The sequence below is a fragment of the Perissodus microlepis genome, chromosome 3 (assembly GCF_051167445.1).
Source record: "Perissodus microlepis isolate ML-2025 ecotype Zambia chromosome 3, ASM5116744v1, whole genome shotgun sequence".
NCBI classification, from domain to species: domain Eukaryota; kingdom Metazoa; phylum Chordata; class Actinopteri; order Cichliformes; family Cichlidae; genus Perissodus; species Perissodus microlepis.
Window position 1 is genome coordinate 33,450,437 of NC_140463.1, and position 12,237 is coordinate 33,462,673.

A 12,237-nucleotide genomic window follows, 5' to 3' on the forward strand; every position below is an offset into this window, starting at 1 on the left:
TCCTCCTGCGTTTCATCCTGTCACATCCGTTGCTTCTCCTCTCCCCCCGCCTTCAGGCACGGAGGCCACTGCCGAATATAAATAGCTTTTCATGATAGGTGACCTGATGGAAATGTATTTAGCTTACAAGAAGCAGACTTATTCTCATTCACAGCAGCGCGCGCAGGCCAGCTGGCATAAATGGATCCTTTGTTTACGACTCCACAGTACACCCACGTTGGTCAACAGGCCTTCTTTTGGGTTTTGCTTATTGGTTTGAGGAGCTTCCCAAGCTGCGCCCGCTCTCATTTAGCTCTCAAGCACTTCCATCTGTTGTGGACGCCATTAAGCAAACAAACCTCATCTCGCATTAGGAACGCTGGTCCCAGCGCAGAGTTCGACAGCCTCTTAATAAGAAGAAATGTGATTTTGTTTGAGGAAACTGGCATCCTCGGAGTGCACCGTGCAGAACCCTCTGCCATAAAATATACATCTTCCCCAGCCATTTTTGCTAAAAGCCCACTCCCTCTTCTGCTGCTGATCTTATTACCTCACACTTTTGACAGCTCTCGGTGGCTGAGCTGCAACATCTGAAACACTGTGCCCAAATTACCCTGGTGTGTCAGTGCTTGACAGGTTTTCCTCAAAGTCATCTTCTCTCTGCCTTCATTATTGACAGCTTTAGCCTTTAGAGTCGAGAGTTTAACCTCTTATCATTGCTAAAATAAGAAAGTAACCACGGCATTAAGAGAGCTAACATAAAAGTCAAAATCTCTGCTTAACCCCATCGCCCCTTAGGTGGCCACTTTGTGTTTAAATCACTGCAAGAAATGTATATTTGGGTATGCATTGGGTGCTAAACCTGAGCTTTCCAAAATGGGCCGGTATTCATCAAACATTCTTAGAGATTTACTGCATATTCTTAATAAAACTGCCTGCAGCACAGAGCTTAACATATATTCATGTTAGAACTGTATCTATTTTTACCCTTGTTTTTTTTTTTTTTAGCCTGAGAGTGCTTCTGTTGGTGGGGTTGATTACAGGCCCTTTTTTTTCTGCTTTTCCTGCATAATCCCAAAGTCTAATAGTCCGACATTCAATACATTAAAAAAGAGAAAAAAAAGGCTTCTCCTGCTCTTGACCCGCCACGGGCAAACGCCTTCCAAGGGCATTAGAAAGCTGCTTAGCAGAAGCTGCTCCATCTCTTACGTAAGCAACGGCACCCCCACCACTCTAGTTTAGGGAAAGCGCGGGGAGAGGGAAAGCTATCAGAGAGAGGAACGGCAAAGACAAAGTTGGCATAAAAGAAAAAGCGAGAAGGAGGGCGAAAAGACACAAGAAAACTGTGAAACGGTTCCAGCCAAATCCAGTCCCACTGGAAGCTTTCTTCATCTAACCCAATAAGCCTTCGTAACTATTCCCCCAGCCAACTGCTTTCCCTCTTAACTTCATTTACGTGTCCTTGCCTGTTTTGGATCAACATTCCCCCTGACTGTTTTTGTTGTTTCTCCCCATCCCTCTGTACTCCGGTGAAGCGCGGTAGGTGACGGGGCAAATTTAATCAGTATATCCTCCCCCACGCACATGCACGCAGTGAACAGATATGACTAATGTCGTCATTTAGCTTTTAATTACAGTGCATCCTCCCCAATCACCTGCTGAAGCCCAGTAGGAACCTATCGTAATCAGGGGCGCTCATCTCACTTCATTCCTCTTCCCTCCGGTCTTTGTCAACACGCGGATGATTGCCGTCCCCCGCACACGGCAATGGGAAGTAGATTAGTGGCGCTGATACGCAGTGACTGATGATGCCAAATGATGAGTTTTACACAACAGGCCAACTCGACGGATGCTAATCATGCGTTCCCACTAACGAGTGGGATAGGGTTTTTTTCCCGTTTTTTTTCTCTTTCAACTTATAGTCTTCTGGTAGTCGAGGAAAAGGTAAAGGGTCTTAATCTAACGAAAGCTACAGTTATTTATGTTTATGCAAGTGGTGCCAAATTAATTTGTCTTTTTGTCATAAACTGTTTTTAAAAGATGGACTTGGACATTCGTGGTTAGCGTTTTTTAAGGAATTGTATTGTGATGAAGAGGGTTGGGTCTCAATCGCAGTCTGGTGGTCTCTGATATAATGCAGGTTTAAGGTACTTCCTTGTTGGCTTCAGATTTCCAACCCAAAATCTACATCCTTGTTTTATATCGGTGGTCCCCAAACCCCGGAGTCGTTTGGTACCGGGCTGCGAGAGTTGAAGCTCGGGTGTGAAATTTATGGTTTTCAGGATTTTTATCGTTAACTCGGTTTCCCTGGGATGTTACTCTCGTAGCTCTTACAAATTAAACAAACACTGCACAATCATAGGGGGAAACTTGCCAAACTTGCCTTTATTATGTCTGTTCATTTAAATAAGACCATCACTTACAAAATAGAGCGTTGGAGTTTATAGACTTCTTTGCAAACGTTTCTCTTTTTAACCAGAAGATGTGCCCCCTGCTGGTCATTAGATAGAAAGCATATTCAAGGCTACTAGCTTCAACATGGGAAGCAGTTTCCGTCTTTCATGTACAGTCTGTTTATTTACCATCTAGCTAAAACAAAAAAAGAAGATATTTTCTAGTTATAGCATCTTAAACTTGAGTGGTTAGAGCAACTGGCTTGTTTTCCAATGATAATATTTGCCTGCCTGAGGCTGTGGAAGAAATAAATATGCTGTTGACAGCTGTCGCCTTTCACAGTAATACAGCTGCTCGCAGGTGCACAACAATCAAGCAGATGAGCTGAGGCGTAGTTCCAGCCCTCCTGCCGCTCTTACCAATAATGGGAGAAGCGAATATCTCCCCGACTGTCCCACACTCTCAATTTCTTTGCTGTCCAGTTATATAGGCCTGCCAGTCACTGCTGTTCTCTGCCAAGCTGCGGATGTGTCAGTCATTGTGCCAGGCTAAACTCATTTGAACTAGCAAGTGTGGTGAGCAGCAGAGCATGAAGGAAGACAGCAGCGATGCTGTATCACTTTGGCTTCATCTCAACCCTCTGAAAAACCTCCTTTTTGCTCCTTACACTCAGCAAGCATGCAGTCAGTCTGGAAAAACAGCTAGTTACGAGCAGCAGAAGAGGGAAGAATCATGGGATGATGCTCATACAATAAGGCTGCTGAAACGTGAGCTCCAAGTAGTAAAAGGCCATCATGTGCAGCCATCCATCCATCCATTATTCTTGAGTCTTCACAAGTCAGACCCAATCCAGCGGGCTGATTTCAGGAAGATGGTAGTTGGTGAGCCCTGAACCAGCAGCATCGTGTTGGAGACACACACTCACATTTTTACAGGCGTTCCCTCAGCCTTCCCTCATCTACTGAGAAATCCTCCCTGCGGCGTGTTTATAGTTGGATTTGTCTCAACTGCCAAAACTTGTGACAAATGTGTTGAGGGAGGATGAGTGTGTGTGTGACTGGTGTAGTGGGTTTCATTGACAGCAAGCAGGTGTGTGTATGTGTGTGTTTAAAGAAAGTACTGGCTATGGTTCAACTGATTTGCAGACTTTAAGCCCGCTGATCCCCTTTTGAGCCGTTTTGCTTTGTTTAATTATACGTGGTCCCTTTTGTGAAATGACAAAACTTGGCATCAGTTTTCCTTAAATTTCCGTGAATACATTACTACTTTGGTTAAATGATTTCCTCCGTTTTATATGGCTAAGCTTATTATGCTTCAGTGTGTCCACAGAAACTGGCCATTCTGTAAGTTTTTAAATTATTGCCAAACAGAGAGTTTTCTGGGATCTGCAAATATTCTCCAGCTACAGCACGAGATCCATAGTTTTATTTTTTTAAAAGAAAAGGAGAAAGCTTCATTGAATTATTTATTCTTTTGGAGACTGATTATGAGATTAGTTTAAGTAAGCTATAGGATGTTAGATAATGATGATGGAGCTTAGTGCCAGCCCGCCTCAGCTGATGGCTCGTTTACCACTGCAAGCTGCTTTGCAACCCACTCTGTTTGATGTGGTATCATAAGTGTTGCTGTTGTGTCCTGCTCTCTTCTGAAAGGTTTTCTGTAAAAACTACACCCTTACTGCTTCCATAGGAATTAAGAAATACACTTAACTGATCATCAGTAATTGTGAGCACCTTTATTAAAGCATACATTTTGGCAGTCGGATGGTCTTCACACCTGTAGTTGGTTTACGTTGGTCGAACTCATGATGTTGATGCGTTTGTGAAGTTGTAGCTTTGGTTTAGTTTCTTTTGTTTGTGGGTGACAGAATAAATACAGAGAGAATTTACATTAATTTTATGGTTAGTTGCTAGCCTGTACTGACGATTTGTATACTCTGCACATCTATAGTACTCTGGTGCATCCCAGAAAGTGAAGCATACCTGTGTACGGTAGGCGTTTAGCTTAAATTTTCAGCATACACCTGGTAGTTGGCTCAAATCAAATTCACACCATAAACAGACTGCTCTAGAGCTCGGTACCGGGCCACTACCACCCCCTCTACAGAGTCTTTGTGTGATTGTTTTGGTCCACACCCAAGTGTAATTACTGTGTTCACAAAGCGGAAATCAAACCTGACTTTGATTCAAACTGACTAAACTCTGCAGGTGTGAAAACACCCCAAGAAGAACTTGGCAGCACATTTTAGGTTTGCACATTTGCATCTAAACAAGCAACAAGACGTCTGAAACAACGTCCTTTAGAACGGACGAGACTAAAGCGAGGACGTTTGGCCATAATGCACGGCGCCATATTTGTCGAAAGCCAGGAACAGCATTACAGAATAAACGCCGTATACCAACTGTCAGCACAGTGGTAGAGGAGTGGGCTTGTTCTGCAGCCACAGGATCTCGGTAGTTTGCAGTCATTGAATTGACCATATACTCCTCTGTACACCAGTGTTTTCTTGAGTCAAATGTGAGGTCATCTGTCCCACAGCTAGAGCTGAAACTGGGTCATGCAACAGGACAACGAGCCCAAGCACAACAGCAAGTCTGCAACAGAATGGCTGAAAAAGAAAAGAATCAAACTGCTGTCAAAGTCCAGACCTCAGCGTGACTGAAATGCAACTTCAATGAACTGAGGCAGCAGTGCTGTAAAGTGGGCTAAAAATCCTCCACAACCATGTGACACACTGATAAAATCATTGCTGCTGAAGGTGGTTCTACAAGCTATTGATTCATGAGCCATGCTAACTGTAACTCCAAAAGTAGCACCGAATTTAAATGAGTGCAGATGGGAATAATAATATATTTTGCCTAAACTGGTAATGAATTAAAAAGTATTAAGATGCTGCAAGGCACAATTTCCAGAACAATAATGATTCTGCATGTCTCTAATTTGTCTTTGTTCTTATTAAAACTGAGAATTGCTTGTTTGCGTGTTCAGGTGGTGGACCTGTACTGGGGTGTCGATCCAGAGGAGTGGGACAGTCCAGAGCTGCAGCGACTCAGAATGAAGCTCCTGGAGGAATGTCTGAAGACCTCGGCTGGACCGTGCTTTGTCGTGAGTATGGTGCACTGCGTAGGTCATCCTTTTTAATGATCTGTTGACTTTGTGTTTACACGATAAGTACAAAACTCTGTGAAGAAAGCGTTTCCTTCTGCGACTGTTATTCGTTTCGTTACTTGCCTCTGATGTGGGATTAAAACTGGGCTGTTGTTGGGCTCACGTGCCTTTGAGTGAAATCACATTTTACTTTTAGACCTGTCTTTGTGCTGAAACAAAGACTTTGACGAACCTTCGAAATCCTTTTGTGCAGCTTTTGTGTGCAGTGTGTGTGCAATCAATGCGTGTTTATTCTGTTTGACAGCGGACAATACGACAATACGCGGTCTGCCTTTTTTCTGTTTTTCAGCGTGTACAGTTGTTAAAGGGGCCATCCTCCTTTCAGAGAATAGCATTTGAACGGTAACAAAAATAAAACTACCTCACCAAAGTAACAAAAATGCTCTGTCGCCTGTCAGCATGAATGATATGAAAGTATTTCCCACAAATGGCGATTGTATTAGCGCTGAAAGCTCAATGCAAACTTAAAGATGCGCTTAAAGATGTGAAGACCTCTAGAAGGAGAGACAATGGCGTGATACATCTTTACGCTTGACAGTTCAGTGATCTTTTTTTAGATAATTTTAGGGCACATAAAAAGGAAAAAAAACCCAGGCCCAAGGAGGAAAGGATGGAGACAGGACTGCACCGAGGAAGACGACAGGAAGAGAAATTGATGGTGAATTATTCAAATGGAACAGATCCGTTTCTAGAGGTTGAAATTGAGGTGAGAGATCACAGGGAGACATAATGCATTATGGGTGTAGCAGGAGCGCTGGTCTCTAGAGGGAATAATCCCCATCCTCAGAATGACTTTTGTATTTCCTTCTTCTCCTATCGTCCACGCACTGCTGCCTACTGCTATTCTAATTCAGCTGTTGTCATCGCCGTCTGTCACAAACACATTTCACTACATCTCAGATTCATCGTACCTCGTATCCAGTGGAGTGAGGCTACTTATTTCGAGCACTTCCTCCAGCTGATTAAAACAAGACACCTAATGCCGCATGGGGAAATTTCATTCGCTGGACGGATACAGTATATTTAATAGTTCTTAATATGGCATCGAGACTCCTAACTCATCAGTTTTCTTGAACGTAAGCTGACCTCGGCCCAACTGAGGAAGTAAGTGAGAAACCAGAGTCAAGCTTTTGTTTGGAGCTGTAAAATGAAGCCTTTGCAGTTGAAGTTTGCAGTTCCTCAAAAGTCCACTAAGTGCACATCAGCCTCCACAGGCTACAATGTTAAAATGTTAAAATTGCAGCCATTTTTATAGGTAGCCACCCTTTTTCAGATGTTCAAAAGTAACTGGACAGATTCGCTCTATCTTAAATATGAGGATTGGTTTTAATACTTGGTGGAAAAGGTTTTCCAGTCAGTGATTGCCTGAAGTCTAGAAGCTGTGGACATCACTAAATGCTGTGTTTCCTCTCTTGAGATGCTCTGCTAGGCCTTTACTGCAGACACCTGCAGTTGCTGCTTGTCTGGAGGTCTCTGCCTTCAGTTTTGTCTTCTATAACTCAAAAGTTTGGTTGAGATCATTGAAGAACATCCACAAATATACCTTATATACCAAATATACCATCAATAAACACTAGTGACCTGGTTCCACTGGTGGTGCTGCTTGCCCATGCCACAGCATTTACTCCACCACGAGTTTTTGGATGAAATGCTGTATTAGCAGTGGTTGCAGAGAGTAGCACCTTGAAGCGTGAGTGCTGTAACCATTGTAAGCGTTTTGAGTGGATATGCAACAGTTTGCAAGCTCAAAGATTTCTATGCAAGTGCACTTCTTGCGACATCTTTTCTCCCGGCACTCTGTCGCAGCGTTTCCTAATGTTTCTGTGATGTAGCGTCAGCCCAGTCAGGCTAAACTGGCCTAAAATGATCACATGCGATTTAAAAGGAAGTGGCACAACCTCCTCTTTGTGCCGCTGCCCGGTGTTGGTCGTAGTGTTGAACACGCCGCACTGATTTCATTCATTCCCGTCGGCCTCTCCGCTCTCTGTCCCTGCTGCAATTTCATCAATTTAACCCCGACTGACCTCCGAGCAACACCACACTGCACACTCAGGGAAAGTAGACACAGATGCACACACACACATACCAATCCACCTTTCTTCTTCTATCCCACTTTCAAGCGTACAAACAAACACCCTCACAGGAAGTTGCAAACAGAGCACAGTGACCTGAGGGAGACTGAGAATCACCTCGGGTGTTTTCTAACTTTGGGTGATCGAGACTGTTCCACACACCCGTACACAAGCATGCACACATCCTCCCCCATCTGGCTGCTTAAATCTTTAATAGAATATTCTAGTCCTGCGCTCCCCGTGGTGAATGTATTTATGCCGAGGAGTCCGCAACACCTCCACAGGATTAAGTCCCATTCAGACTTGTCAAAGCCAGCTGCTGCGCTCCCTGCAGCGCGGCTCCCTGTCGTCACCACACAGGCCGTTCGGGCGGGATGGCGGCCCCGTTTCCAGGACTGGGGAGCTCAAAGTGGCGGCGGCAGGCCCTTTGATCTGGGACTTGGATCCTCATTTATGACAGTTCTGGGTTGTCTGAGCTGTCTCTGGAGTCCCGTTTATTTTTACAGGGCAGTAGACCCAGATATATATGTGAGGATGGGGAGCATGTCAACAGAATTTAAGGTCTTGTTGTTTCAACAACAAGGTAGGTCGTAGGTTTTAAGGATGTGAGGCTGTGTGTGGATTCCGTTTTCTCATTTTGCATCCTTTACGTTTATTTATCTTAATTTTTTGTGTGTTTTACATCCTTACAAACTCAGCCGCAGTCTCTCGTGGTTTCCAGACACAGTTATCTTCAGACCTTCTCAGGGGCTGTCCAAGTGTCACCCCAGCTAACACACACATACACAAACACGTGGCAGTAAGAGGAGACTTCAAAGACAGACAGGTCTGCCGGGTATGCAGCCCACAATGACTGTCACAGAGCCCAGTGCATCGACCAGAGAGGAGGGATGGCCAGAAGAAAGGAAAGAGATGAAGGAATAAACTATGAAAAGCTACATTTTTTTTTCTGCATGCAGACACTACAGAGGGAACAGAGGGAACAGAGGGAAAGGATTGACGTGTAGTGTAGGTGTGTTTCTTGCTGCTACAGAGGATCTGTGAAACAACAGGAAACCTTTTACACTTTGTTTGGTACGTACATGGCTCTCTACATATGCTTCCATGCTGTGCTGTACTCAGATTCTAACTCACAGCTTTGACACCTTGTCTAACATATCTCGCTTCTAATAACTGAAACAAAAACGTTCATTTTCTCTCTTGCCACAAGGGGTCGCCACAGCGGGTAGCGCTGCATGGTTTGTTTGGCAGCTTTAAAGCCATTCCTGACTGATCTGTGCCCAGTGAATGCAGTAACCACGACACTATTGCATGCACTAACTAAACTACTGCAATATTGTGCTACTGAGATGGCCACATGTTCACATTCAAATCACAGCAACGGTTGCCTCAAGGTGCTTTATACTATAAGGTAAAGATCCACGTTTGTTCTCTTACTTCTCTCCTCTCTAAAGTTACCTGCAAGCTCGTGTGCATTCGATAATCAGACAATCCTCTCACCTTCTTGGCAAAGTTGAAGTGATTACAGATGAGACCTTTGATTGACATGTTACACCTTGGTAAACACAGTAAAGGCGATCAGAGCTGGGAACCATCAGCAATAAAGCGATGAGTGAATTGTTTCCTGTGCAGATGCCTCGAGCCGTTCCTCTCTCGAGCTACATAAGTTTAACACGTTTCTGTTCCTAGCATCCAATAAGAGCATGACAACCTAAGTTATAGATCATGGTTGGGCAATATGTGAAGTTTTCAGCAGAACAAGCCACAACCTTACAGAGTTCTGCAGTCAAGTTTCAGCTTAGTTCAATTTTAGTGCTGTAGTGAAACACAACAGTAATTGGCTCAAGGTATTTTACATTGTAAGGTGAAGACCCTACAGTAATACTGAAATGGTTGGACGTGGGAGTTACAAGTTAATTGTTAACCAAATAGAACAACCCCAACCAACCTCCCTGAGCCTGGCTCTGCTGGAGGTTTCTTCCTGTTAAAAGGATCCCACTGTCCCCAAAGTACGGAGCCCTGCAAGGGACATTGGAGAAAAAAAAATAAAGATGAACTTTTGTGAGATCTCGCTAAAGTTTTGCGAGTTCCTGAGCTACTTTTGTGAGATCTCGCAAAATAGGCTGCTCCTTCGCAGGTCGCATTTGAAGGTCGATTACGTCACAGCCAGGCGACAAAGGCTGTTCCAATTCGAAGGCCACTCCAAATGCGTCCTTCATTAACCCCGAATTTGATGGATGGGTCGGTGTATCCTTTGTTCTCCAACCTATCCCATAATTCATAGCGCGGCCCAGCCAATTCCAGTTTCCAACAATGGCGGCAGCTACTTAGAGTAAGAAAGAGCAATCTTAAAACTATCTTGCAAAAGTTCATGTTCATTTTTTTCTCTCCCATGTCCCTTGTGGGGCTCCGTACCAAAGCGCTTGCTCAAAGAAGGTCGTCTCATTGTTGAGGTTTTCTCTGTATTATTGTAGGGTCTTTATTTTATATTATAAACTGCCTTGAGGCAACTGTTTGAATTGAATAGAAGTCTCAGTGACAGTAAATTAGCAAAATAAAATTGGAAAATAAATACATTTGTTAATAAAAAAAATCTTGTCCTACTATAAGAAAAGTAAAGAACTAGAGAACACTCACACAAAACAAAACACATCAAAATTCAGCAAACTAACAATAATGTTGCTTATATAAAATAATTTGCAAATCAAATAAAGAAAACAAAGAGAAACTACTACGGCAGTGTGAGCTTTCCTTCTACAGGAATTCTTCTCTTTCATAACAGTAGTTTGATTTCCATTTAATTAAGATTTATGAAGACTCTTCAGTTCAACCTTGTTAAAGGGATTTAAGGTGTAGAATCCCACTATTTCAGAGAAAAGATAGCTCTTGAGAGGAATTGCTATTAAATAGGATTTTTGGGGGGTTGGCAGTAATTGGACCCAGACGCAGAAACCTTTTAGGATGTTTACTGTAAAAGACTCTTGGAGATGTGGCTGGTATGGAAAGACTGATGACGGCTGGAGACTGAAGCAGGTGGGAACGGGAGTGGGGAATGGCGGTGAAGCTGGCAGTAGCGTGTGGCTGAAGAACGAGCCGAACAGGCAGACGTGTAACTGTGGATGGAAAGGAAAGAAGCAAAATGAAGGTGGGCTGAGAGCTTCGGTCTGGCATCACAGCTTTCACTGATGAGATGATGAGGTGCAGGTGTCCCAGCTGCAGCACACACATGCAGGCTGTTTTTAATTAGGATGACATGCCTCCTCATTTCCTGCCTTTTGATCATCTTAGCCCCTCCCACCATCAGCTTTAAGTAACGTCAGCAAAGCTGCATCACCTGTCACACACAAGCATCGCCTGTTTATAACACAGACTGATAGATGTCAGTGACTTTGTTTCTCAGCTGCTTCTTTAGATCGTGGCGTGATGTTGCTTTTTGGGATCTTTCAGCCTGCTTCACGTCATCACACAGGTTCTGTTGAGGTGATTCAGCAGGTTTGCAGTAATCAGGCCTGTGTGTGTCAAAAAAATGCAGCTAATCACAGTTAATTCATGATTTAACAAGGGCGGGCAGTTACTTCCACACATGGCCAGGTACGCTTGGATCTCTTTTTCCCTTAAGAAATGAAGACGTGATTTAAAAAACTGCATTTTGTATTTAAAATGTGTTTGATGATCTGAAACATGTCAGTGTGACAAATACGTTTTTCACAGCACTGCACGTGTTAGCGAGAGAAACACCAGAGGCACGGCGAGAATGTGCGGCCATCTAGATTTGGAGTCGCCTCACTTCATAAGACAGGCTCGACTGCCAGCTTTGTTATTGGATGTGTCAGTCTTTCTTCGTGAGTAACAGTCACTTGCAGCGAGCGTCACTCAAAATGCACAACTCAACACAAGACAGGTGGCAGTGCGGGGCTGTGAAACGGACACACACACACCTGGCTACGAGGGGCTTTTCTCTAACCTGTCGATGCAATAAAGCTGGTCTCCATGGCGATGGTGGGGGTTGGCATGGTGATGGTGTCACTGACCCGGAGATTAAGCATGACAATGAGCCATGACTTTTTTTCCTTTTCGTTTTTCTTTTCTTGTCCTCCGCTCTCCAGTGGTCTCAGATTTCCCCCCGTTACAAAAAAACTAAACTAAACTAAAACTTGACGATCGCCTCAAGGACACGTATCAGCAAACTGTTCCGGCTCTGCTGCCCGCACGGCAGCTTTACTGGATGTAAGAGGATAGTTGAGGATACTGTAGCTCGCGTTTGTTTCCCACTGCTTCTCCTCCATTCAGTTAACATGATGTAAGCGCTAATACGATATCCCAGACCTCTTTTCTTCAATGATACTGGAAATTGTGTCTTCATGCTTGTGGAAAGATTGATCCGATTCAAGCGTAGCTTCTTGGACAGTGTGAAGTGTTTATGCAAATCTATCCGACGCGCTTATTCTAAGCAAGTTTTGGCCACAGAGTGTTTGTACTGAGGGTCAGGATGCATACTGGTATTAAACCTGCCCAGCTCTTGACTGCACTGATAAGCTGCTCCTCACAGCTTCAGAAAATCAAATGCTTTTCAAGTGGTGGGAACATTTCTTGACCTTTATTTCTTTATCTTAACGTTCAACTC

The 12,237-nt window shown here is 43.9% G+C and overlaps 1 protein-coding gene across 2 annotated transcripts in view; it reads left to right on the forward strand.

Moving 5' to 3' along the window:
• nwd2 (NACHT and WD repeat domain containing 2) overlaps window positions 1-12,237 on the forward strand; it is a 58,659-nt gene that overhangs the window by 20,745 nt on the left and 25,677 nt on the right. For both annotated transcript variants that reach the window (XM_084924111.1, XM_084924112.1), the window contains exon 4: window positions 5,362-5,478. In XM_084924111.1, the coding sequence (XP_084780237.1) occupies window positions 5,362-5,478 (117 nt within the window). The remainder of the gene's footprint in view (window positions 1-5,361; window positions 5,479-12,237) is intronic.